Source organism: Labeo rohita, chromosome 5 (genome assembly GCF_022985175.1).
Source record: "Labeo rohita strain BAU-BD-2019 chromosome 5, IGBB_LRoh.1.0, whole genome shotgun sequence".
Classification (NCBI taxonomy): Eukaryota; Metazoa; Chordata; class Actinopteri; order Cypriniformes; family Cyprinidae; genus Labeo; species Labeo rohita.
In genome coordinates this window covers 27,136,285-27,163,248 of record NC_066873.1, presented here as the reverse complement: position 1 = coordinate 27,163,248, position 26,964 = coordinate 27,136,285, and the positions used below count along the sequence as shown (strand labels likewise).

The window sequence follows — 26,964 nt, the reverse complement described above, 5'->3', positions numbered from 1 at the left end:
TATCAGTAGCACATCCTTCAGAATACTATAAAGACCCTTTATCTTCATTTCCTGATATGTATTATCTTAATTACCCTGCCCTTCCTGCTTCTGTAGGTCACCGTCCCGATAGAGCTGTCAAACGGGGTAGGCATGTCTGTGGTACAGTATTACAATCTCATTATAGGCCTGGTGAGGTAACATGTTCATACTCTACATGAATACTGCGTTAAAAGTAAATCAAACACAGATCACGACATGAAGGAGATCCATTTACTTTATTGTAGCAGGCACTTTACAATGATCCCCACTCTACCCCTTTGGCGTACATCACTGGTTCCATTATTAAATCTCTGCACAAAAACAAAACAAAAGAGCATGGGACCAAAGATGTGAAATAAAATAAGAAAATAAAACATTGATTAAATCTAACTTTTGTTTTTAGCACAGAAAACACCTCAAATCCAATGACAACCTCATATGTACTAGCTCACTTTTGCGGCTCTCATTCACCTGATCTTAAATATGCAGTATCCTATATTCACCATGTTACTCATAGCACATACACTGGGAATGTTTTGTCTTCCACAGTACATTTTCCCCCCCACTCAAACCCATTTTAAATCTTTTTGATGCCAGTATATCATAGAATAATTTATGATATACTGGCATATAACGTTACTTCACTTTTACACAAGCAAATTTTTTCCATTATTTCTCTGCCGTTTACAGTTCTTTTTTTTTTTCTTCAAGGCAGTAGCATTCAAAACGAAGGTCTTTTCTTCTCTCCTTTAAGCAACAGGCAAACCTGCCTTGTGTCCTCGGCGTCTCTTAGCGTCACTGTTTCCAGGTTCGATCAGGTAGTCATACAGTCTTCCTGGCTGTCAAAACTCGAACAATAGAGCCTAGTCCTCCAATAGCAAATGCCTGTTATAAAAGACAGAATTTAAAAATTATTATCCCATGGTTTGTAAAACAAAATAATGCCTCTTTACACCTCATTCCTGACAGCTTGGGTTTACCTTTTCATGCCACTGCAGCAATATGGCACTGCTATTTTCTGTGGGTCTCTCAAAGCCTTTGTAGATGTACTTCATGAGAAGATCGACTCCATTCTTGTCGAGAGATTTAACGGCGGGCTCTATATCGCTGCTCCTAAATGATGTCAGAACCTTCAATACCACAGCCTGAGCTCTTTCCTGAGAGAATGAAAGACAGGAAAGATGCAATTGTGCAATCTGCGCCCAATATGCTTCATTCTGAAAAGAAGTTCTTGTTAAAACGCTCTGTACCTTTATTGCTGGGTTCTTGCTGTTGATTGGAGGGTTCCGAAGAGCAATATGAAAGGCTGCCATCATGTCCCCTGTGCATTAAAGCTGGTTAAGGAAAACATCAATAGCTCTAGCTCATATCATACCTGCATTGAACTGAACAAGAAGCTTTAAACCTGACAATAGGACGAATAAAGTTTTTTGGATGAAGTTGCCTCAAACATATACACACTCAAGCCCAAGAAGGAACTTCTCAAAACAAATGAATCTTTCAGACAGGACTAAACTCTTGGGAACGTGGATGATTGATTGATTGTTTGGTACACTGCAGCTGCCTGCCTGTCACACGCTTAATGACACTCTGCAGTAATATGAAGAGAGACACGGCTATCCCAACTAGACTCATTTCAGTCTCTGAATTAGATGAGACATTAATATCAACCTTTAATCGAAGTGTTCAAATTTTAGACGCCGTGACCTTAATATTAAAAATAGAAGGCCTTAACATAGAAGCAAAACAGAGAAAACTCTTGAGTCTCAAGTTGCTCATCTTCAGCGTCCTAGTGTTCCAGAAAATCTTAACTTCTTGTCCCCAGATGTCCTTTTCTCATGCTGTGCCGAGGATGTTCCACTTAAGTTTGAGAATGTATCCAACAAGTTTTTTTTTTTTTCAAAACGCTGCGATACTGCAAAATAAGGATGAAAGATTTTACAAGTTGAATGTCCACATGTTTTGAAGTTGTCAGAGATACCCTTATATTTACATTATTGCTTGATTACAAACACGTCCAAAATAACCAGTCTCAAAAGAGCATAAATGAGCATTAAAAAAAGTTCCAATGAACTTTCTACTCTGGGGAATTTATACAGAGCACATGCCGACACATATATACACACACACAAGTACATTAATATACATATTATATGTACACATTAAATTTATTTCCTTTATCCCATTTTAGGACACATTAAAGGGATAGTTCACCCAAAAATGAAAATTCTGTCGTGAATTATTCACCCTCATGTCGTTCCAAACCCATAAGACGAAGTTCATCTTCGGAACACAAATTAAGATACTTTTGATGAAATCCTATCGTTTTCTGAGCCTGCATAGACAGCAATGCAACTGACATGTTCAAGGCCCAGAAAGGTAGAAAGGACATCATTAAAGGGAACCCTGGGCATTAAGACTTGTATAGCTTAATATAACAAATGATGTCTCTGAACTTACTGAAAATAAGTAGTAGAACACAAATGGAAAATTTACGTTATTTAAAAAAATCCACAGTTTTATACATATTTTGGACTATAGCTGGCGCCATTATGTGTAAAATGTTTGCACTGTGTGAGCTACTGGCACTGTTGCTATTTTTTACCACATCTCAAAATACAAAATACCGACACTATGACCACAGTTTGTGAAAGAGCTTATAGGTGGCGATAAGTAGGCTTAAACCGAATGCTGTACCATCGTTTTTTCCCCACAAGGAGTCTAAACGCCTCTGGACATCTGCGCTGAGAAACTTCTTCAGTGGCTGCAACGTCATGGCAAGCATCGCTATGTTTACATTCTAGAGTTTCTTGTCTCTGTCGTTTGTAAGCTCTTTCAGTAGCTGTGGACTACTAAAAAGCTCAAAGGCATCAGGGCTAAAGTCGAGAGAACAAAGACGCGAGTCTTGGAAGTTTTATTTGTCCACAGGCATCTTTCCATTTTCCTCTTCTTATTGCTAGGAAAAGCAGTGAAGACTTACATCCCTTCTATTGTTGCCCTTCGAAATTACAACCAAAGGCCGCACAATATGGTAATCGTGTTAGTATTTTATTTTCCAAGTTGTGTTGCAACAGGTAGCGCCAATGCAAACGTTTCACATTATTGAAATAATGGTGTCAGGGTCAGAAAACTCTCGGATTTCATCAAAAATAACTTAATTTGTGTTCTGAAGATGAAAGTCTTACAGGTTTGGAATGACATGAGGGTGAGTAATTAATGACAATAAAGACTTTCATAACTTTACAAAAGGTTTCTATTTCAAATAAATGCTTTTCTTTTGAACTTTCTATTCATTAAAGAATCATGACAAAAATATATCACACTTTTCACAAAAATATTAAGCAGCACAACTCTGTTCAACATTGATAATAATAAGAAATGCTTCTTGAGCAGTAAATCAGCATATTAAAAATTATTTCTGAAGGATCATGTGACCCTGAAGACTGGAGCAATGGCTGCTGAAAATTTAGCATTGCCAGCACAGAAAAAAAACTATAAAACTATAAGAATTTAGAATATCATGAATGTGGTAAAAACATGTACTGCTTTGGATTTATTCAAAACATCAACAAACTCTACAGGGACCAAGTAAGGCTCCTGTGGGACTTCTTGTTTTTCAAAGTGCAGCTCAGTGTTCTATAATAACACACTGTGGTTCAGCAAGATCAAGCTCTTTGCATTCTGCCCCATTGCACTCAAGTGCTGCTAAACAAGTCAAACGCTGATGCCTACTACAGCTGGACAGACCATCACACTCAAAAGCTCCACATCTAGCCCGAGGGTCTCAAATTATAAGATAAACATACACTACTGTACATATAGAAGGTTAAAGAGTGCTTATTACAGGTTTGTGGTTAACAGTAAATCTTCTATGGGAGGAAAACTTTTGAAAAATAATTTGACCTCACTGGCTTCAGCTGCTTCAACAGATACCATCAGCAGGAACTTACTAAACCAGGTACCATGGTAGAGCAGAGAGGAAAAGGAAGCCTGATGCAAATCAGAGGTCTCTGGGCACAATGGGGGTAGAGAGTCCTGAGGTGACTGGCCTCAGATATGAAAGTCAAATATTTTATTTCACATCCTGCCAGGGCCAAATCCCAACCTGTTACACAACGCAGAGAGAGTAATAACAGCAGAATGATCACATCATTGGCAACAGCCATTCATCCAAAAACTAAAGGAGTGTACGTTCAGGCATATTTCACCTGTGAGCATAACTAGCACCATGGAGAATATAAACAAATAGAAAGATCACATAGACAATCACACTATTATACACCTCAGCCTATACAGTACAAGGAAACGAGAATGGCAACGTGACAATAGCGTGTGATTCACAACCACCTTAACAGGTTTATTACGCTGAGACAATGTTGATGACTGTTTGCGTCGAATGCCTATGATGAGTCAAACCTAATTGGAAAACTGTGACAGAACGATGTATCTGAAATGTCAGGCCGCTCTTGTTCTCAGCGAGACAGCAAAATGCTCTCGAGGACAGAAAGAGTACATTATACTATATAAAATAAAAGTTGAAATTCTGCCTTAAACGTCACTTCAAATAAGAAGAAATATGTTTCACTTCTCCTAAAAACAAGCTGCTGCAACAGCAAGCATTTCCAGATCTGACATTTCTTTTTTTTTCCCCATCAGGTGTTAAATGCAAATGAACTTTTTTTAAACCCAGTGGTTACAAGCATGATCACATTTTTTTAATTTTTTTATTTTAATGGTCTAAAAACAATTTCTGATATACTATTTCATGCAGAGCTGTCAACAGTAAGTGAAAGCACAGTCTGCCTTGATTTCATTTTTACACAGCTGTTGTAAAAAGTCACATAACCCAAGCTGTTTAATTCAAGTTCACCTCTCTAAAAGATCATTCCTGTCCTAAAGGTTCATAAAAAGCATTTAAAATGGTACAATTCAAATCGTGTAATATTATAAGCGCTCACTCTTATAAAAATCATGTTTAAAGAAATCATAAAAGTCACAGAAGGAAAACAATCTCATTATGAATAAGTAACTTATTGATTCACCTGATGAAATTTCACATTTCAAAGTACTCTTACATTAAACTACCCCTCTCACAGCTGCCTAGTCTAACAAGTTATTATTATAACTATTGATTGCGCCGTTCTCTTGGGTCTCATTTAGCAAATTCAGCATTTACAGTTGTGATTAAGAATAAACACACTTTCAGTAACTTTGTCAGACTATGTAACGTTTGGAATAAATGGGTTAGTAAACTCAACTGCTCAGGAAACATTATCTGCGTTATAAACAGTTATGCTGCTTAATATCTTTGTGGAAACCGTGATACATTTTATATCAAGTTATAAACTAAACCAAAGTATCGCTGCTGCTAAAAGCAACACGAAACAACTCGCTGTTTAAATCTTGTAAACAAAGCCGCACAATCATCACGTCATCGTGCCCAAGTACTGTACAGACGCGCACTCATGTCACCCGGGCTCACGTTCACGTCTCAATCCCCGTTCACATTAAAGGATATTGCCTGATAAGGTTGTCGACTTCCACCGCATCAGGTCCTTGCTGGTCGGCAGCCTCGTCGTGATCGTCCACGAATTTATTCTCGTCGAATTCATCAATGTCCACCTTTCTGAAGCGCGAAGACAGCGTGTTCTTGGCCATCGGGGCCAGTGTCACTCACCAGCGGTCCCGTGTGCTGTAACAGTTCCTGTGCTCTGATGGGAGATTTCAGTCTCTGGTTTTAGTCGGCGTCAGGGACACCACATTGAAGCACATCCAAAGATGGACGAGTTGATTAGTCAAAGTGGGCTGCGTTCAGTGTGTTATACCGCCACACGCCAGCACATGAGCTGCTTCAGTGTACCGATGCAAAGCCGCATATTTAATATGAAAGGTGTCATAGCAAAGCTTGAGTACTACTGCCACCTGCTGAGTGGGAGTGTATGAAAGGATTTAACAGTTAAAGGGACAGTTCAAACGAAATTTCTTTCACTTGTCACTTTGCAATCTTTCTCAGAAGCAAAGACATCGTTTACTTTCTTTGTATTTTTTTTATATTTCCATAAAGTGAATTCCGTCAGTTTGTCCTTAGGGCATCAGTCTTGTCGAATCTTGTCGAAGACTGACACGGAAGAGAAGAAATTGTTCAGTAAATTCATTATTTTTGTTTTCCATGTGCACAAAAAGTATTCTTGTAGCTTCTTATCATTACGGTTGAACCACTGACGTCGCATGGACTATTTTAGTGATGCCCTTACTACTTTTTATAGCCTTAAACGTGTTTATTTCTGTATATGTGGGGTCAGAAAGTTCTCGGATTTAATCAAAGATATCTTAATTTTTGTGTTCTGAAGATGAATGAAGTTTTTAGGGGATTTGAACGACACGAGGCTAAGGAATTACTGACAGTGTTGGGGTAATGCAAGTTACGTAATATTATTACTTTTTCCAAGTAACTAGTAAAGTAACGCATTACTTTTTAATTGACAAGAAAATATCTGAGTTACTTTTTCAAATAAGTAAAGCCAGTTACTTTACCCCCCATTTATTGATTAAAAGCTCTCCTGTCCCCATGTTGAGAGAAATCATGAGTAATATGTTAGTTCTAGAATAAATGTGAACATGCATTAATTTGTTTCACTCACAAAAAACAGATTCAGTATTCCTCAAAATGAATAAAAACAGTGAAATTGAACTCAGAATATATGTTAAATAATACAAATATCCTTTATGCATTTAATCCCTTTTTATTTTATAAACCGATGTCTCTGCTGCCGACCTTCGATGATCCAATTCAACCATACTATTAAGCAGAAATTACTCAAGATAATCTAACATTTTTTTTTTTTATTGCTAAAGAGTTGACTTTTTTTTTCTTCTGCGGTCTACTGTACAGACGTGAATTTACTTTTCTCAAAGCCTGAGGCTTTTGGTGTGAAAAGGCTTTTACGTTTGCCAAAAACAGAACTTTGTATATTAAATACAAACAAGCAAGCCCTGCCCAGATTTAAAAAGTAACGCAAAAGTAAAGTAACACATTACTTTCCATAAAAAGTAAGTAAGTAATGTAATTAGTTACTTTTTTAGGGAGTAACGCAATATTGTAATGCATTACTTTTAAAAGTAACTTTCCCCAACACTGATTACTGACAACATTTTTGGGTGAACTATCCCTTTAAGTAATGCCAATAGCTAGATTTCACCTTCCTTTTTCACAGTGAAGAATTTTATTTATTTATTTATTGTTAGTAAGCAAACAAAACCTTTTGCTTTTTTCTTTCATTTACTGCAACATTACATAAAATTCCAAAATTGCATAATTAAAAACAAAAAACAAAACAAAACAAAAAAAAAACAGCAATTGTTTGAATTCATTTAAACATTATATTTATCAAATAGGGTAGTTATATGTGTATTATGACATCTTTTCTAGATAGAGCTTATTTGAGACAGACATAAATATGTAAACATGAACGTCTGTACATTTATGTACATTTATACACTACCAGTAATAAGATTTTTCATGTTTTTAAAAATTCTCTTCTCCTCACCAAGCCTGCATTTATTTGATCCATAGTACAGCAAAAGCAGTAATATTGTGATTTTTTTCTTTACTATTCAAAATAACTGCTCTCTATTTTAATATATTTTAAAATGTAATTTATTCCTGTGATCAAAGCTAGTCTTCAGTGTACACATGATCCTTCAGAAATCATTCTAATATGCTGATTTGCTAAGAAACATTGTTTATTATTATCAATATTTAAAACAGTTATTTATTTAATTATTAACATTATTTTTTCAGGTTTCTCTGATGACTAGATCCAAAGATCAGAATTTATCTGAAATAAAAAGCTTTTGTAACATTATACACTATACCATTCGAAAGCTTGGAGTCAGTATAAGTTTTTCTTTCTATAAGAAATTATAGAAATTAATAATTTTATTTAGCAAGGATGTTTTAAATTGATCAAAAGTAATGATAAAGACATTTATAATGTTACAAAAGAATTCTGTTTCAGATAAATGCTGTTCTTATGGACTTTCCATTCATCAAAGAAACATTCTACTCAGCTGTTTTCAACATAATAATAATAATAATAATAATAATAATAATAATAATAAATGCTTTTGAGCAGCAAATCAGAATATTAGAATGATTTTTGAAGGATCATGTGACTGGAGTAATGAAGCTTTGAAATCACAGGAATAAATTACATTTTTAAATATATTTTTAAAAAAGCAGTTGTTTCAAATAGAAAAAAATATTTCAAAATTGTACTATTTTTGTTGTACGTTGGATCCAATAAATACAGACTTGCTGAGCAGAAGAGACTTCTTTAAAAAACATAAAAAATCTTACTGTTCAAAAACACTGTAAAAACACTCAAAATACATGTCAGTCTCAAAATGTACACGTGTGGTAAGGTGACGTTTGACCGCTAGAGGATGCTATACGTCACTTAATTCTGAGTCTGCGCAGCCAGTGTGTTGTGTCCGCCATATTGAACTGCTCACAGAAGTAACATGTCTTTAATCGAAGACGAGTTCTAGAAGTCATATTGATATATGTATGTTTAGTAAATGAACGTAAGTTAAGTCTGATTTATAGAGATTCCAATGGGTAAGAGGTATTACTGCGACTACTGCGACCGCAGTTTTCAGGACAACCTGCACAACAGAAAGAAGCACCTAAACGGCGTCCAGCATCACCGGGCGAAAAAAGCCTGGTTTGACAACTTCAGAGGTACTCAGAGAAAACTTCACAAAGCAGTAGGAGTATGTTAAACAATTCCTTTGAAAATAAAATCACGTATTTAATATATATTTTCAGATGCTGCCACAGTTTTAAATGAAGAGCGGACAAAGGAGCCCTGCAGAAAGTTTCTCCAGACAGGTGAGAAATTTGACACAGGAAGCCACACTGCTTTGTTTCTCCTTAAATGTAATGTTATCTTATATTACGAATCTTATAAGTTTGCCTTTTCCTGTTACTTGTCTTTCAGGACAATGTGTATTTGGCACAAGCTGTCGTTTTTCACACATGTCTGAGAGACATATGAAGATGCTGGAGCAAAAGATTGATGGTGAGGTGCTACAGCAGTGAGCAGCTGCTTTCTTGGACCTTCATATTATGTCTTTTAGATGTGTCATTGATCTTTAAGTCGTAGTTTACTTTGAAGGCAAGCCTAATGCTGAGAGCTGTTATGTGGGATACGCATTGAAATTTTCAGTTTGTTAAACTGAGCACATTGTGGCAATTTCCTGTCAGATGAAAAGCGGCAGAAGGAAGATCCTGACCAAGATGGATCATCTGCTAAGCGCAGCGTTGATGAATGGCTCTCCAGAAGAGAGAAGAAGCTGGCTGCTTTGACATCAGGAAGGTACTTAATGTGGGATACTGCACAGAATGATAATTTGAAAAAGCTGGAATGTTTCCAATAAGTGTTTCATTCACTTAGATATGTTATTTTTACTTTGGTGTTGGCGAATGATCATTTTTCCTACTGGCATGGAGCTCACGATTCACATTCTACCATGAATGAGGGGGCTTATGTTACCTGTTGTTTGGGGTTTAGCATTATACCAATTGCAGGGACACTTTTTTTTTTTTATCTTAAACAACTATGTTATGATTGAACGTGTTGCTTAACTTAATGTATGAAGAATTCCAGCTGCTTAGGTGCAAGTGTGTTTCAAAGCATTCAAAATGCATGAAAAGTCTCGTTTTAGAGGTCACCCTGACGCACATTAAAATGAGATGCCTGCAGCCTACAGCTGTTCCATTTGCATAATTACCTGCATATAGGTTCCAGTGGTAGAGAAAACATGCATATGCTCTTGAGCTCAGCAGTGACCTGTTACTCCTTTTATTTTCAGAGTTTTAAAGATGGAAGAGGAAGAATGTTCTGAAAACATTGAGATACCTCCGTATTTGCTGTCTATTCCAGATCTTCCTCCATCTCTTCATCCCCCACCAACTGGTGGTTGGAGAGTGACAGTACACAATGAATGGGGTTAAAATGTAATTTATAAAAGTCCTTTTTATTATTCCTTTAAAAAAAACAATGCTGCTAAATCTAATCATTACAAAGCCTTTTGTGTAATTCTATAAAGGAATAGTTCACACAAAAATAAAAAAAGGTAGAACATTTACTCACTCTCGCCGTCTATGATGTAGATAATTTAGTTTGTTCCTTGTAATGCCAAATTTCTCCAAATCTCTTCCATCGCTTGCTTGCCAATAGATCCTCTTCAGTGAATAAGTGCTGATCCATTGCTTAAGCAAGTGATAAAAGGATAAATTTCTCCAAATCTGTTCAGATGAAGCAACAAACTCATCTACATCTTGGAGGGTGAGTGCATTTTCAGCAAATGTTCCCCGTTTGGGTGAACTGTTTCTGAAAAGGAGAACAAATTGTGCATATTTGTATCAAATTATAATGCAGTACAAGTCCAGGTGCATGATGAAAAAAAAAATGCAATGAACTTGTATAGTTTAAAAATCATGTTTTGCATGAAGTAACAAGTTTACATTTTGAACAGTTTATAGGGATATTTTAAATAAATCCGGTGCAGTGAATTTCATAATGTAGAGTTGTGTTTTGTGTGTGTGTCTGGAAAAAAAAACGTTATTTTTCTTCAAAAGGTAGGAGTTAACATAATTGATTGCTTTTATTTCCTGTGTATCAAGAAGCTGACAATGTTCCCAAGCTGAATGCTAAGACTACTGAGAGAGTTATTGTTTTTGTCTGCCGTCTGTGTCAGTGGTTTGGATTGAAATTCAGATGAGGGAAGCGTTTTCAATTTAGTCCTGATTGCTTGTTGCAGGGATGTTTTGTGCTGTTAGCTTGCATGGCCTTAGTGAATTCCTCTTGTCTGCACTGATGAATGTTACACTTGACTGGGATGCATTACATTTACAGGCCTGGTGATGAAAGGTCTTATTGGCCATGTGTTAGAGTAAAGATAAGTAAATTAAAAATATTCAGGTAATAAAGTGGTCTAGTTGAGTTTGGTGACTTAATACCAGGTATACATAGCTCATTGAATTAAAAAAAAATGTTAGAAGACCTGTTATACCAAAGCATGTATTTTGAATTCATACTAGTGTGGAAATATGGAAATATGTGGAATAAATTCAGCCAAACCAGCATGCCTTTTGAAGTGCTGCTTACAATAGTAAGATGGTTTGCGCTCTCAAATGCAAAACAGTAGGTGGGAAAAAAAAGAAATCAGTGAGAAAGACCAAAGAAGAAGCACCACTTTTTAATTCATTTGTTCACATGGTACAATTAAATGTAACATTAGCACATGTTGGCACATCATAGATTCAGAGTTGTTTTCTAGGGCTACATTGATGCAATATAAAGTTACATACATCAGTTGGATATATTAGTTACATCACTACATTAATATAATTAAGTGAGCTAATTTGTAACTGCCAACGTGTTTCAGCCGTTATGTAGTTGAATGTAATAGATGTCATTTAAGTAAATGTGCTGTAATATTTCCATGTGGAGTAAGATGAATTTATATAAATAAATATTGAAAACATACAAAAATAAAACTATTTTTCCATATAATCCTAAGAGGTTTATCCATTTATTATTCTGACTGGAAAAAACAAAACATATTGCCATGTTAAATAATAAAACCCCTATTAGTGTGTAAAAACAATTTGCACAGCACATCACATGCTTGAGCTTTGGATAATCGAGAGCATGATATGTTTCTGATGTCCTGAAATCAGTATATCTCAATTTGTATATGTATAGATATATAAATCGTAACTCACAGTAAATTGTCATCAAATAAGCATAGATTGCATATTTTAACAACAGAGGCTGACCTTGACATTACACAACATGTCAGAAAATTACAAATGCATGCAACTGCAAAGAAACAGGTTTTCATCATTGCTTATATATTTTGCGCAAGGGTTGTTTCATCATGTCAGCATAATCTTCATGATCTGAAGTCAGAATGTCTGAGCTTGCTGACTACAAATAACAGAAATATCTTCTGTAATATTAATATTACTCTGAAAAAATCTTGTATATTGATATGTTTCACTCTACACTATCATTACAATCATATGCAGTTGCAGATCAATTTAAATAATTAGTCATAACAGACTTAACTTACATGATTGTTTTTCCAAATTAAGTCATAGAAATGTTAATGAACAGCTTATTTGTATCAGTTAAGTGTCATCTGTGATAAAGCACAAACATGTGAATTAATTACTGGGAAAGTGCACAAAATATAGACTTTGGACTTCAAACCTAAGACACACAGAACAACACCATCCAATTTACTGTTTAGGCACTGAGATTACTGACAAATGCATAAATTACAGATAGATGCTGGATGCATACATTTATTTCAGAGTATGCATAAGCCAAATATTGCTTGTTACCGTTAACTCGCACCAAACTTAAAGCTATTAAGTTCAAAACAACACTTTTGAATAATGTGCACTGGTTCATTCCATTTGAGTTATGCTATGAATGCATAATTTAAAGCAACTGTATGTAGCTTTGTGTATTTTTTTGCAACTTTGGGGCCCCCTGCAGTTAAGTGAGTGGAATTCACTGTCGTAATTACACTGGAAGGCTTGAAAGAATCAGACCATTCTGTCAAATGATTTTGAAACTGATATTTCAAGGTAAAACAAAAATACATACAGTTGCTTTAAAAGCAGTGACAGCCTTTAAACTTAAAGCTGCATTCCGTAAGTTTTGAAACCTGCAGTTGCATTTATCTGAGGAATTATCTTTTTTTGGTGGGTTGTGCATCGGCATGGCTCCTCAGTGTGGATGAATCTAATGTTTTGAGGTGAAAATGCCATCTAAACAAATAGGCTAAGTAACAAGACTGACAGTCTTCGTCAGACCAACTGAAAAACAAACAAACAAAAAAATGCGAATAACCCCTATTGTCGTACCATTCAAATGTCATCGAAAGAAATTGTTCTTTTAAAGGATAAGTTCACTTTCAGAACAAAAAATTACAGATCATGTTCTCACCCCCTTGTCATCCAAAATGTTAATGTCTTTCTGTCTTCAGTCGTAAAGAAACTGTTTTTTGAGGAAACCATTGCAGGATTTTTCTCCATATAGTGGACTTCAGTGGTGCCCCGAGTTTGAACTTCCAAAATGCAGTTCAAATGTGGCTTTAAACGATCCCAAATGCGGTTGTAAATGATCCCAGCTGAGGAAGAGGGGGCTTATCTAGTGCAACGATCGGTTATTTTCATTTTAAAAAAATTGTTTATATATACTTTTTGATGTCAAACGCTTGTCTTGTCTTGTTTTTTTACGGTTCAATACAGTTAGGGTATGTCGAAAAACTTGCATTTTTATGTTCTCCCTCAACTCGTCCTACATCGCTGTTTTACAATAAAGTTTTTCAACATACCCTAACTGTCTTGAGTCAGAATACACATAGTTTAGACAGAGCAAGACGAGATGAGCATTTGAGGTTAAAAAGTATTTAAGTATTGTATTTTTTAAATGAAAATAACCGATTGTTTCACTAGATAAGACCCTTCTTCCTCAGCTGGGATCGTTTACAACCGCATTTGGGATCGTTTGAAGCCGCATTTAAACTGCATTTTGGAAGTTCAAACTCGGGGCACCATAGCAGTCCATTATGTGGAGAGAAATCCTGAAATGTTCTCCTTAAAAAAAAAAATGAATTCTTAACATCTTGGATAACAAGGGGGTGAGTACGTTATCTGTAAATTTTTGTTCTGGAGGTGAATTCTCCTTTAACCTCAAAAAGCAATTTAATGTTCCTTATAACTCATTCTCTTTGAAATACAAGTTTTTTGGAAGTACAGTGTAATCCCATATATATGTAATCTGATGCACCTTTAAAACTGGAATATAATCTAATTTCAGTCACTTACATGTGTTTCATTATCATCATGTAATTTGTTTGTGACTAGTTTTAACTAGTATTTTTCCAGCTGCTGTAGGTAAAGGCTAGAAATAATCTACCAACTGCCACATCTAGACGTGACGTAATGATGTAAAGAGGAACGATATGAACCATTTAAAAAAGAAAACGTTATTACAAGCTTACCGTCATGAATTGGGCTCAGATGAGATAGTTTTGAACACTGATTGGTTGTGTACTTGCTCAGTAATTGATTTTGGATCATTTTAAACAAAAAAATTACGGAATGCAGCATTAACCTGTAATTTTCCAGTTGACCAAAGTGTGGACACAAACTCATTTACGATGAGAGAATGTTAATGTCAACTTAAAAATGAAAAACTGACCATTATACAGACCACAACACCCCAGAACAATGAAATCCACAAGTTGTTAAAGAAAGTAATGATAATACTGATACAGACTGATTATTCATTGACAACACTGATGTTATCAAAATGCTAGGAAACACATCATGCAAATATGTAATCATATGTATTAACACTCAGAACAGTTATATTACAAGATATCGACAAAAAACATTTAGTCTCACGTGGCACACAATACGAATAGCCTGTAATATTCAGTCATTTTTCACAATAGTTTTTCTCACACAACCAGCAGACAATTTAATAAAATACCTGTCAACAAACAATCCTGAGAGTCAAGACTGGAAGAAATACTGTTTTTGCCAGTTAACAAGACAATTGCACAGGTTAGATTCAGTAACACTTTGGATTGTCACCAAATTTATACTCTCTTTTCCATCACAGTTTATAACTGGTAAATTTCCAGTACATTCATTTTCTTTTTGAATAGCTCGAAGCCTAACTACTCGTGGTGATTTACACTTGGTGTTGACACATTTGTTTATTCCCTCTTTTCATTCTTTATCCACAAATATCCCCAAAGATCAAACCGGTGATGTTTGAGACCATGTTTGTGTAGTTTCTACTGGACCTAAAACTGTGTAACGTACATGACCTGGTCACACAGCGTTGTTACGAAATGGGGAAATAATTTTGTCAATGTCATAGTGTCATGTTATATAATAACTCTGACATGATGTTGATATAAAGTGGATTACAACCATACATTACAATACTTTTAAGTGCTACATTATAATAGATGTCAACTTTGTAACATAAGCCAAAGAAAAAAAAATATTTTATAGGACAATGACCGTTACTATAGTATAATGATAAAGACACTTTAAAACTATGTTGTTTTGGGCTAAATTGTTCTTTTGTCTGTCTAACAACAGTCTGTCTTCACCTTGAGTTTATGAAAGTGCAGCCTTTGGTGTTTCTGTAAAACTGTGATCATTAGAAATTAGTAAAATTGGTGGACTTTTTTGCATTTTTACCTTGTTTCCTTTTGTCAGTCATTCATTGTCTTCGAAACAGAACTGTTCATTTCATTCCTCTTCGAAGCATCTGATTGGCTGCGATGAGCATTACGCTGATGATGAATGCAATGGCGAAGGCACAAATCAAGCTCTTGCGCACACAGGTGTGCTTGACTTGTTGCATGGGACTTGCTTTAAGGACAGAAAATAGAAGAGAAAGGTAATTACAGATAATACTGAATTTTTCCAGTAGACATACTGTGTGTGTGTGTGTATATATATATATATATATATATATACACACAGTGCTGCTTGAAAGTTTGTGAACCCTTTAGAATTTTCTACATTTTTGCATAAATATAACACAAAACATCAGATTTTCACACAAGTCCTGAAAGTTGACAAAGAGAACCCAGTCAAACAAATGAGACCAAAAATATACTTTGTCATTTTTTAACTGAGAAACATGATCCAGTGTTAAATATTTGTGAGTTGCAGAAGTATGTGAATCTTTGGTTTCAGTATCTGGTGTGACCCCTTTTTGAAGCACTAACCGCAGGTATTTTGTAACCGCTGATCAGTCCTGCACAACAGCTTGTAGGAATATTAGCCCATTCTTCAGCACAGAAACACTTGAACCCTGTGGTATTGGTGGTTTTCCACCTATGAACTGCTCGCTTCAGGTCCTTCCACAACATTTCAACTGGATTAAGGTCTGGATTTTGACTCAGACATTCTGAAGCACTGACTTTGTTTTTTAAACATTTTTTGTATAATGACTTGTGCGCTTGTGGTCATTGTCTTGCTGCATGACTCACTTTCTTCTAAGATTCTGTTCTTGGACAGATATCCTGACATTTTCCTTTAGAATTTGCTGGTATAATTCAGAATTCATTGTCCCATCAATGATAGCAAGACATTCTGGACAAGATGCAGCAACGCAGGCCCAAACCATGATACTACCACCACCAAGTTTCACAGATGGAATACGTTCTTATGGTGGAATGAAGTGTTTTTCTTTTTCCAAACATAACACTTCTCTTTTAAACCCAAAAGTTTTATTTTGGTCTCATCTGTCCACAAAACATTTCTCCAACAGCCCTCTGACTTGTCCACATGGTCTTTAGTAAACTGCAGACTGACAGCAGTGAATTTTTTTTTTTTTTTTTGGAGAGTTGTGGCTTTCTCCTTGCAACTCTACCATTCATACCATGGTTGTTCAGTGTTCTCCTGATGATGGACTCATGAACATTAATATTAACCAATGTGAGAAAGGCCTTTATGTGCTTAAAAGTTACCCCAAGGTCCCTTTGGTCTCCACCTTGCAGACTGTTACAAGTCTAGCTTTGGAGTGATCTTTGTTGGTCGACCACTAATAGTGGTCTTGAATTTCCTCCATTTGTAAACAATCTGTCTGACTGTGGATTTGTGGAGTCCAAACTCTTTAGAGATGGTTTTGTAGCCTTTTCTAGTCGGATGAGCAACAACACCTCTTTTTCTGAGGTTCTCAGAGATCTACTCTGTTCATGCCATGATTCGCTTTCACAAACATGATCAGACTTTGATAGATTCCTGTTCTTTAATTAAAACAGGGGATACACTGGTACCTGATAGTCATCCTATTTATTTATAACACATCTGAACAAATGAATCATTCATTCAACTGATTCACACAGTGAAATAAGCACCTGTTTTTTGAGTGAGTCAATGAATCATTAATTCGACTGATTTGCACAACAGCACCAATTCACTCAATAATGAAGCAAACACCTGTTTTATGAGTGAGTCAATGAATCATTCATTTAACCTATTCACACAAAAGCACTGATTCCATCAGTAATAAAACAAGCACCTGTGCTATGACCAAGTCAATGAATCATTCATTCAACTGATTCACACAAAAGCATTGATTCAATCAGTGAACAAGCACATTTTGAGTGAGTCACTGAATCATTCATTCAACTGATTCACACAATGAAATAAGCACCTGTTTTTTGAGTGAGTCAATGAATCATTCATTCAACTGATTCACACAATGAAATAAGCACCTGTTTTTTGAGTGAGTCAATGAATCATTTATTTAACCTATTCACACAATAGCACTGGTTCCGTCAGTAATAAAACAAGCACCTGTGTTATGACCAAGTCAGTGAATCATTCATTTAACTGATTCACACAATGAAATAAGCACTTGTTTTTTGAGTGAGTCAGTGAATCATTCATTTAACTGATTCACACAATGAAAAAGCACTTATTTGGTCAGTAATAAAACAAGCACCTGTGTTATGAGTGGGTCAATGAATCATTCATTCAACTGATTCACACAATGAAATAAGCATCTGTTTTTTGAGTGAGTCAGTGAATCATTCATTTAACTGATTCGCACAAAAGCACTGATTCAATCAGTCATAAAACAAGCACCTGTCTTATGAGTGAGTCAGTGAATCATTCATTCAACTGATTCACACAATGAAATAAGCACCTGTTTTTTGAGTGAGTCAATGAATCATTCATTTAACCTATTCACACAAAAGCACTGATTCTGTCAGTAATAAAACAAGCACCTGTGTTATGACCGAGTCAGTGAATCATTCATTTAACTGATTCACATAAAAGCACTGATTCAATCAGTGATAAAACAAGCACCTGTCTTATGAGTGAGTCAGTGAGTCATTCATTCAGCTGATTCACACAATGAAATAAGCACCTGTTTTTTGAGTGAGTCAATGAATCATTCATTCAACTGATTCACACAATGAAATAAGCACCTGTTTTTGAGTGAGTCAATGAATCATTCATTTAATCTATTCACACAAACGCACTGATTCTGTCAGTAATAAAACAAGCACCTGTGTTATGAGTGAGTCAATGAATCATTCATTCAACTGATTCACACAATGAAATATGCACCTGTTTTTTGAGTGAGTCAATGAATCATTTATTTAACCTATTCACACAATAGCACTGGTTCCGTCAGTAATAAAACAAGCACCTGTGTTATGACCGAGTCAGTGAATCATTCATTTAACTGATTCGCACAAAAGCACTGATTCAATCAGTGATAAAACAAGCACCTGTCTTATTAGTGAGTCAGTGAATCATTCATTCAACTGATTCACACAATTAAACAAGCACCTGTCTTATGAGCGAGTCAATGAATCATTCATTCAACTGATTCGCACAAAAGCACTGATTCAGTCAGTGATGAAACAATGAATAATTCATTCAACTGATGATCTGAGATATTTGTTCTAAAACGAATGATTCTGTGTTGCCACAGTCCTGTTGTGAATGCATTTGGAAATATTTTTATTGTCGTTGCAAAACAGACAACTTCCAATATTGTGTCTAATATGTAAATTACTTAATATTAACTTTTTTAATATGACTTTTTCCAGCTGCTGTGACTGATAAAACAACAGCACATTTTTTGAAAGACTAATGTTACATTTCTTAACTTTCACCTCAAGTGTGTATTCATATTTTGCTTCATTTAGACACAATATGTGTATAAGCTTCTTACGAAAGGGGGGGGGGGGAAGCTAGCGGCTGTTATTCAGTGAAAAGATATTTTCTACCAAAGAGTACGAGGTGTTCGAGTGCTCATCAGTATTGCAAATACATTCCCCACTGTCCTGCTTCAAACAGATTCATGAGCTCCTTTATTTCCCCAGGACAATCAACAGAGTATGTTTCAGCTAAAAATAGAGCATTTTTCTACACTGCAGCAATGGCCTCTGTGCCTTGGGTTTTTAATGGAGTTGACAGACAATTTTGATTGACACGATAATGCCGAGACACTTCATAATGAAACGGATGTGCGGGCACACGCAGGGAGCGAATATGCTAGAGACAAACAGCCAAGGTCAATGTATCGTGTTTGTCACAAATTTGTTATCCTTTTTGCTTTGCTGTTGAGAATTGTTAGCGTATGAAGACTTACTGTCAATATCTACTTGGCACTCGGCGCTGTTTAAGTGACTCTCCTCAGTCATGATGATGTTCTCGATGTCTTTCATAGTCAAATGGTCACAGAAGGTGTCATACAGGAGTCTCTTCAGCTCATCCACAGTCAGTTTTTGCATGTCACACTAATGACACAAAAAGAAAGGAGAGTAAAATTGACCTTTTTTAGTAACAGAACAAATGTTCCCTGTAAATGATGATATAACTGCTATAAATGATCAGCGGCTAATGCACAGATGAGGTATGCTAAATAGCACATTTAAGAGAATATCACCTTTTAATGGACTGAAACGGTGCTTTCAACATTAATTTTAATTCAGTGCTATTACTACCAAAGAAATGTCAGCAAGTTAATTGCAGAATGTGAATAATGTATGAATAATCTTCTTTTCCACAAGTAATCACAGCCAGTCACAGAACAATGGGACAAAGTAAAGCTGAAGCCAGACAGAACTAATCATTGAGACTATAGGGGGAAAGAATTGGGATTATTTCAAAGAAAACCTCCACACCTTCCAGAATATGGAGTCAAACTCGGCTCCGTGGAACCTGTCGGGCATCCCGGCTGAAGACAGTTTTGGTCCGAGAAGTGCTACAAATTCTTCAAAGTCAACCTGACCGTCACCTGCAAAATAAATAAAAGATACGAAAACACAGGCCAGCTTCACTGTAACCTCTTCTTGTGGGAGATTGCAATCTTATGCTGATCCAGCAGAACAGCCAGACTCTAATCTTTTGAATCGTTATCAGAAACATCAGTCCTTTGTTCAGTGATTTACAATAACCATTACAGTACTGAGTTGCTGTTGCAGTTGTTTTATGTTGAATTTGCAATTCCACCATACCCCTCTGATAAATGCTCCCATAGCAGGGCTTACATGTAATCAAAACCATACAAATGAATTGGTCTAACATGCTAAAATACACAGAGCATGTGTGTCTAAAAATATGAATGTTTCTGTAGTTTTTGCGAGGGCTGATATACCATCCATGTCCAGTCTCTGAATGATCACCTCCAGCTCCACTTCATTTGGCATGTAACCAAGAGACCGCATGGCGACTCCTAGCTCCTGTTTTGAGATGAATCCGTTCCCATCACGATCAAACACCTTGAAGGCTTCACGGATCTCTGCAGATGTGCCAGACGTGCCGGCATGTTACAACATACAATGACACAAACCTTTTTAATGTTAAACATCTAGATATATATCGGTATACTTCATTGGAAATTCAGACTACTTTGTGACTTCCTCCCAAATAATTAGAGTGCCATAATAAGTGCCATGATTGATTGCCCTTTAAATATCAGGAGACAATAAAATAAAACATTATTAATAACTGCCATTAGAAGTAATTAAGTGTCACAAGGAAATGTTATGTCATTCTGAAAATATTTAAATTTCCCAACCATATTTTTATTAGACACGACATGATGTAAAGTAAAGATCATGTTCCATGAAGATATTTTGTAAATTGTCTACCACAAATGTATCAAAACTTAATTTTTGATTAGCAATATGCATTGAAAGAAGTTCATTTTGACAACTTTAAGGACGTTTTTCTCAATATTTACATTTTTTTGCATCCTCAGAATCCAGATTTTCAAATAGTTGTATCTCGGCCAAATATTGTCCTATCCTAACATACCATACATCAGTGGAAAGCTTGTGACTGGTTATGTGGTCCAGGGTCACATAGATGGTATTTATTAAAATAAAATTAGTCTCTTTTCATAAGAAAAAGAATATGATAAAGAATTTCCCCACATCACTACATAATTAAGCGGTAGGCCTCTATCTCTCAGGAAATGCATGAGTGTCAGCTAGATGTGTGTCACATGCATGCACATACATATTGGAAAGGCTGTATATAAAAACAGTATGCATTAAATAAAAAAAGAAGAACAAATATGGCATTGAATCTATGTATTTTGGTGAGAATGAACGATTTGTTTTATATGGTTGTTATCAATTAATGTAATTTAAATGTGTCTTTGCCAAAGGATTTAGTATTATTTGTAATTTTTGAATGTAATTAAAATATTAAAATACTACATATATTTGCGGCTGTATTAGTGTGTGATTAGATATGAACGCCCACCTTCACCCATCATCTTGTAATCTTGAACTCCATTGTAGATTTAATCTGATGGCGTTTGTTCATAGCCTTATCTCTAAACCAACAAAATACTTTTTTTTCCAAAATGATCTGTCGACCACTGGTAATAGTAGTGTATAGGAAAAAAACAAGCAGTATCTTCATAGTGGACAGTAGAGGCTGCCGCAGGGCGCTCTCCATGGTGCTGAAACCTACATTCACAAAGTACTGGCAGCACTATCGCCACCGATAAGGTCTCTCTTCAACTCACAATGAAATATCACTTACCCTCCACTTCATCCTCGGGGAGGCTGACGGGAGCCTTGTAGGAGAGGATATCTGGAATTGAACAAAGTCCCCTGTACATGAACCTGGAAGTCACAGCACGCACTGGCATTTCTGCGAGAGCAATCTAACGATTGTGTCCTGATCTTCATATAGCACCTGTAGTTCGGCCACTGCAACTTTACTACAGAGCGCTTTCCGCTAGCTCAAAGCCAGCAATCAAAACGCGTGTCTGATTCATATCCGTCCTGTTTTACTGTGGTCCAGGTGCGATTAGTCACTCTGCACACTCATGCAGGAATGATCATTCATTCGATCGATTGCGACAACTATTGCCATATGATTTTACGAATTCAAACATTCAAGTATTGCCATTCAGACGGAGCTGGTATGGTACAGGTACGCGTGTATTGCTGCAAATGTCTCCGTGTTCTGTACATCTTCAAATGGGTTTGAAGGATAACCGTAGAGCATCCCAACGCCTCTTCAAAAACAACGTGCCGTCGGCTCTCCTTGAGATTACGGTGGTTCCATTAGCTTATATTCACCTGGTACAAATGTGCACGATGTGCACAGAAACCTTCGTTCGAGTGCAAAATCCCCCGAATTGTCTCACATTATACTAATGCGCATTACCTCCTGGGCATCACCGCCTCCCTTACGCGCTTGATGCAATCCTACAGGTAGTCGAACGGTCTCGAGTTGTACAAATCAGAACATGGTGAAGCATTCCAACCACGGAGATTTCTAACATTTTAATTATCTTTGTCCATTAGGCATATCGGAGAAAATGTGGCATGCTCTGAAGTAAATGACACAGCACACGAGAAACATACATCCTCCGTTACAGAACGATAAATGACGCGTTCATTTACTAGAAATGTCTCATTGTAAATGATTTGCGCAATCTCGAGATGCTAAACTGAAATCCAAGAAATCTGTGCTCCGCTGCGTCTTCGGTGAGGTCTGATCCACGAATGCGCGAGCGCCTGATGCGTGTCCCTTCAACCAAAGTCACTCGCCTACAGTATATGCGCGCGCTCAAACGCGCGTAACACACCAATGGATAATTTCAGTCAAACACTTTCAGTTTTTCCAAAAGCTTTTATCTTTATTTTGTCTGTAACTCAGCGAGTGTGAACTGAGCTGAATAAGTAGCTCCAAGATCAGTGTATGATTTCCGTGTCTCTGTGGATGCGCATCGGGCCTTATCATTTAATAAATATATTCTAGGCTAATATAATACACTTTATAATAAATGTTAAAATATTACATGTGCGAGGTGTAATTTATATGAAGAAAATCATTACATATTAGGTCTACAGTAAAAATGTTACTGTATTAAACTATAAAACGGTTCTAATAACTTTAGTCTCAGTATCCGTTGCATTTTTGTAACGCGTATTAATTTCAAAACGCTATAGGTAAATTTAGGTAGAGTTTTCATGTTATTTAAAGAAGTCTTTTCTGCTCACCAAGGCTGCGTTTATTTGCTAAAAATACAGAAAAAAACAGTAATATTGTGAATTATTATTGCAAATTAAAATAGTGATTTTCTATTTTAAAATAGAACTTATTCCTGCGATGCAATGCTGAGTTTTCAGTATTATTACTCCAGTCTTCACGATCCTTCAGAAATCATTCTAATATTTATTATCAATGTTGGAAACAGTTGTGCTGCTTAATTTTTTTTTTCAGGATACTTTGATGAATAAAAGTTAAAAAGAACAGCATTTATTTAAAAATACAATATACACTACCGGTCAAAGTTTGGGGTCAGTATTTTTATTTTTTTTTTAAATAAAGTAATACTTTTTATTCAGGAAGGATGTGTTAAATTGATAAAAAATGTGATAGAAAAGTATTTTATTTTGAACAAATGCTGTTTTTTTGAACATTTTTCATTCATCAAAGAATCCTGAAAAAAGTATCACAGGTTTCAAAAAAACTAAGCGGCTGTTTCCAACATTGATAATAAATCAGCATATTAGAATGATTTCTGAAGGATCGTGTTACACTGAAGACTGGAGTAATGGCTGCTGAAAATTCAGCCTTGCATTACAGAAATGAATAATATTTTAAAGCATATTTAAATATAAATCTGTTATTATAAATTGCATACTACTTTTTGTTCTGTATTTTTGATCAAATAAATGAAACTTTGAGCATAAGAGACTTCTTAAAAAAAAAAAAAAACATTAAAAATCTTTCTGATCCCAAACTTTTGAACGGCAGTCAATTATGTTCGTTTCGGCTTTCCGTGGTCCAGCTCACACCGCATACAGGTGATGTTGGGTTTGGGTTTGGCAGTGCTTCGGCTTCGTTTTCAGAGTTATATCTCTGTTATTCGATATTTATTGCATCTGGATGAACCAAAGTTAACAAAGTTTCCAAAGTTGGCGTACTGTCGGTGTCGTCTTCAACAAATGAAATTAGCTTTTACTCTAGGGCAGAATAAAAGACTCGAGGTTACAAAAATAGGTCAAATGTGGCTTGCAAAACTACGTTTGATTTATAAAGCAGAACTGCAGCTCTGAATGATTTCAATGAGGTAAAATTAACAGGCATGAAAATAGGCAGTAAACGCCCATTCCTAGCGCTGCACATGACAAGTGCTGTATTTCTTCTCATTTTTTAATACACAAGAAGGTCAGATACTATTATAAAAATGTATTATCACTCTAAATCCAGCCTTTTAAGTAAAGAAAAATGCTGCATACGTCTTTCCTATGTATATGAATATGTTGTTTTGCATTTGTTGAAGGCTTGCAGCAGCTCATTATTCAGAATGTTCAGAATGTGCCGCCCTGTCTAAGCTTTCAGCTTGTGGTGTTGGACTGTTTGACAGCTTGTCTCAGCACTGGTCTCTCTCTACTGCACCTGACTCTTTCTCCATGTCTTTCAACCGCCATCAGGAAGTCTGGAAGCAGTTAGCATGCGTTTGAATATGGTGACATTATACCTTAGCAGTAACTTTTTAAATCCAAGTTGATTTATAGTACACTAGTTCCAGATCAATTTCTTGACCTGATGTTACAAGCCTTGGCCAAGGGCGCAGTAACAGTGGGATTACTGATTTAAGCTGGTCTCTAGTGGTTGAAAGTCTAAAACTTTGGGAAAAAGTGTTCTAAGTTTCATGAGCAAAGAGCTCTTATATTTCTCTTCACTCCTTGTAGAGAGCATGTATTGATTTTGTTTAATTGCAAATGCCGTGTTTTGTGTTTTAATTCACAGCCTCTTTGAAATCTCCTAAGCTCTTTCAACCTATAGTCTTTAGTTCTTCTAAAACTGTCTGGTACTATATCAAACTGGATCAAGGGAAAGACAGAACATTATGACTGGAATGGGAGAGTCTGTTGCTCTGTATTCTGTCACAGTGTCTTTTGATTGTACTAAAATGATGTAGCGAAACATTAGCTCATGTCTTTTTCTGATAGATTGGTACTTGTTGACAATTTTGCTTGCATCAGAGAAAAACATCATTGATAAAACAAAGCAGTACCATATTTCAAAGCATGAAAAATGTAATCTGTTAAACTAACAGAGCAGAGAGAGATACTTCAAAAACCTCATAAATGCAACCTGTATCGCACTGTAACCGTTTACTGTCCCAAACGCTATTGGGAATATTGATTGCCTCTGTAATTGCCTAGAGAGGCATTTACACGGATGACTGTTCATTGGCGCTTTTTCTTTTTTTAATAGAAATGCACATGTGTTCAGAATATAATCAGTTTATCAAGAGAGAAAACAGCTTAAGGTCTACTGAGCAGAAGGTGTCTATAATATATGATAAAACTGGACTGACTGGTACTCCGCATGTGTATTTTTATATAAACTTAATTTTTACATTTGAATCAAATACAGACATTTTTATATCGGTCACCTTGACATTTTCATGCAGAGCGAAAATGATAAGCATTGCATGTCATGCACTGCCTCAAGAGCATAAAAATAGTTTTTGTCTCTGCCTGTGCATCCTATTCTGGTCTAATGTCTTTTGTCAACAAAATTTTTAATGTATTTCTTTAAATTAAATTTCCTACTACAAACGGTTCCACTAAGGCATATTTGCTTGAGATTTATGACTTAGATAGTGTCATGTAGAGGGCAATGATTCATTTCAAGCCAGTAATGATTCGGGTTATATCAAACAAAGGCGACTCAGATAAATTAACCCATTAAAGAGGCTCAGCGGGTCTTGATAATGTGAAATAAGCTCCAATAATTTAAGCTCTCTGATAGTTTGACCTGATTCTTCTGGTTTGACGCTGGTGAGTTGGATTTTAGGAGACATGTTAAAGTTGTTTTCTCAATTGAACACAGCTAGAATAAACTCACAAATCAATTTCAACCTGCTCTGTAACTAGCACCTCAGTAATAAGGCCATTTAAATGCTCCTAAATATGCAGATATATCAGGAAGTGAGGTGTTTTATTTAAGAATGCATTTTGCATAAGATTCCTGGTGAATGCATAAACTTATCAACTAATGTGCTCAGCTAAAGATATTTATGCCTCCCAGGAAAGCAGAACTATGACATAATGCAAATAAGTCTCCAATCAGTCATAGCATGAAATCAGTCTGACATGTTGAAATAAGAAATGTTCGTCATGTCTTATCTTCAGGATATTTTTATGAATGTTTTATTAAAGGTCAGTCAGGTCATACATTAATGACATCACTCCTGAACAATAGTAACTTTTTAATGTTAGACTACTGTGAGGTTCTTATCATCATAGAGTATAGGGAAAAACACTAACCTGATTTGAACTTAAATGCAGCTGATTATCCCTCTGAAAAGTTTTTCAGTAAATAATCACCTTTTATGTTTAATTTGTTTAAGAGCAACATAAATATGTTGTGGGTGCATATAAAAATGCAGAAAAGCACTTTGAAATCATTTCCGCCCCCAGCCTCTTCATTCTAAATACTCGACAATGATGCTGTTGACTGGACTAATCTCAACCTCAAGAGGAATTTCTCTGTGAGGTTTTCATTATTTACTATTAACTGCCCTGTAGTCCTTATTGGGGACGACATCAAGTAAACCATAAGAAGATTGTGTTGGTGGGTTGAAATTGTTTCTGTCATCATTACGAGCACTGCCGCCTCATTGCAGATATCACAGCTTGGATGTCGTCCTTGAACGTCCTTGTTTACTGTCGGCTCTGTGTTTTGCTCACATGAGTTCTGAGGTCCTACAGGACCCCCACAGTCTCTAAATGTCCTTATGATGCAATTAGAAGACTTCAACTGTTACAATAATTTATTTAGAGTTGGTGGAGCTGGTGTACAGTTCTCAT

At 36.0% G+C, this 26,964-nt stretch overlaps 3 protein-coding genes across 5 annotated transcripts; 1 reads left to right on the top strand and 2 right to left on the bottom strand.

Annotated features, from left to right (window-relative positions):
- Positions 1 to 238: 238 nt before the first annotated feature.
- Positions 239 to 5,912, bottom strand: arpc5lb (actin related protein 2/3 complex, subunit 5-like, b). 2 transcript variants are annotated; one of them, XM_051110420.1, is made up of 4 exons: positions 5,540 to 5,908; positions 1,272 to 1,344; positions 1,002 to 1,178; positions 239 to 906 (listed from the first exon to the last, which is right to left on the bottom strand). In XM_051110420.1, exons 1-4 carry the CDS (start codon positions 5,677 to 5,679, stop codon positions 844 to 846), a joined length of 453 nt encoding a protein of 150 aa, XP_050966377.1. In that variant the 5' UTR covers positions 5,680 to 5,908; the 3' UTR covers positions 239 to 843. The 2 variants fall into 2 exon arrangements, with proteins under 2 accessions (XP_050966377.1, XP_050966376.1); XM_051110419.1 differs by having other exon boundaries at positions 1,002 to 1,344; positions 5,540 to 5,912.
- A 2,563-nt stretch (positions 5,913 to 8,475) lies between these two features.
- On the top strand, positions 8,476 to 12,563 carry zmat5 (zinc finger, matrin-type 5). The gene is made up of 5 exons (XM_051110421.1): positions 8,476 to 8,764; positions 8,852 to 8,914; positions 9,024 to 9,104; positions 9,290 to 9,401; positions 9,898 to 12,563. Exons 1-5 carry the CDS (start codon positions 8,638 to 8,640, stop codon positions 10,037 to 10,039), a joined length of 525 nt encoding a protein of 174 aa, XP_050966378.1. The 5' UTR covers positions 8,476 to 8,637; the 3' UTR covers positions 10,040 to 12,563.
- A 1,142-nt stretch (positions 12,564 to 13,705) lies between these two features.
- Positions 13,706 to 22,649, bottom strand: cabp7b (calcium binding protein 7b). Of its 2 annotated transcripts, XM_051110416.1 has the most exons (6): positions 21,662 to 22,649; positions 20,262 to 20,405; positions 19,789 to 19,901; positions 19,254 to 19,401; positions 15,329 to 15,502; positions 13,706 to 14,946 (listed from the first exon to the last, which is right to left on the bottom strand). In XM_051110416.1, the coding sequence occupies exons 1-5, from the start codon at positions 21,768 to 21,770 to the stop codon at positions 15,375 to 15,377; spliced, it is 642 nt and encodes a 213-aa protein (XP_050966373.1). In that variant the 5' UTR covers positions 21,771 to 22,649; the 3' UTR covers positions 13,706 to 14,946; positions 15,329 to 15,374. The 2 variants fall into 2 exon arrangements, with proteins under 2 accessions (XP_050966373.1, XP_050966372.1); XM_051110415.1 differs by having other exon boundaries at positions 13,706 to 15,502.
- Positions 22,650 to 26,964: the final 4,315 nt, after the last annotated feature.

Coding starts and splice junctions, on each gene's coding strand:
- arpc5lb (XM_051110419.1), bottom strand. CDS start 5,679: ATGGCCAAGAACACGCTGTCTTCGCGCTTCAGAAAGGTGGACATTGAT. Junction 1,345..5,539: donor GTCGACAACCTTATCAGGCA/ATATCCTTTAAT, acceptor GCTTTAATGCAC/AGGGGACATGATGGCAGCCT. Junction 907..1,001: donor TGCTGCAGTGGCATGAAAAG/GTAAACCCAAGC, acceptor CTTTTATAACAG/GCATTTGCTATTGGAGGACT.
- zmat5 (XM_051110421.1), top strand. CDS start 8,638: ATGGGTAAGAGGTATTACTGCGACTACTGCGACCGCAGTTTTCAGGAC. Junction 9,105..9,289: donor GCTGGAGCAAAAGATTGATG/GTGAGGTGCTAC, acceptor ATTTCCTGTCAG/ATGAAAAGCGGCAGAAGGAA. Junction 9,402..9,897: donor GCTGCTTTGACATCAGGAAG/GTACTTAATGTG, acceptor TTTTATTTTCAG/AGTTTTAAAGATGGAAGAGG.
- cabp7b (XM_051110415.1), bottom strand. CDS start 21,770: ATGCCAGTGCGTGCTGTGACTTCCAGGTTCATGTACAGGGGACTTTGT. Junction 19,902..20,261: donor TCAGAGACTGGACATGGATG/GTATATCAGCCC, acceptor TTTATTTTGCAG/GTGACGGTCAGGTTGACTTT. Junction 15,503..19,253: donor GTGCCAAGTAGATATTGACA/GTAAGTCTTCAT, acceptor CTGTCCTTAAAG/CAAGTCCCATGCAACAAGTC.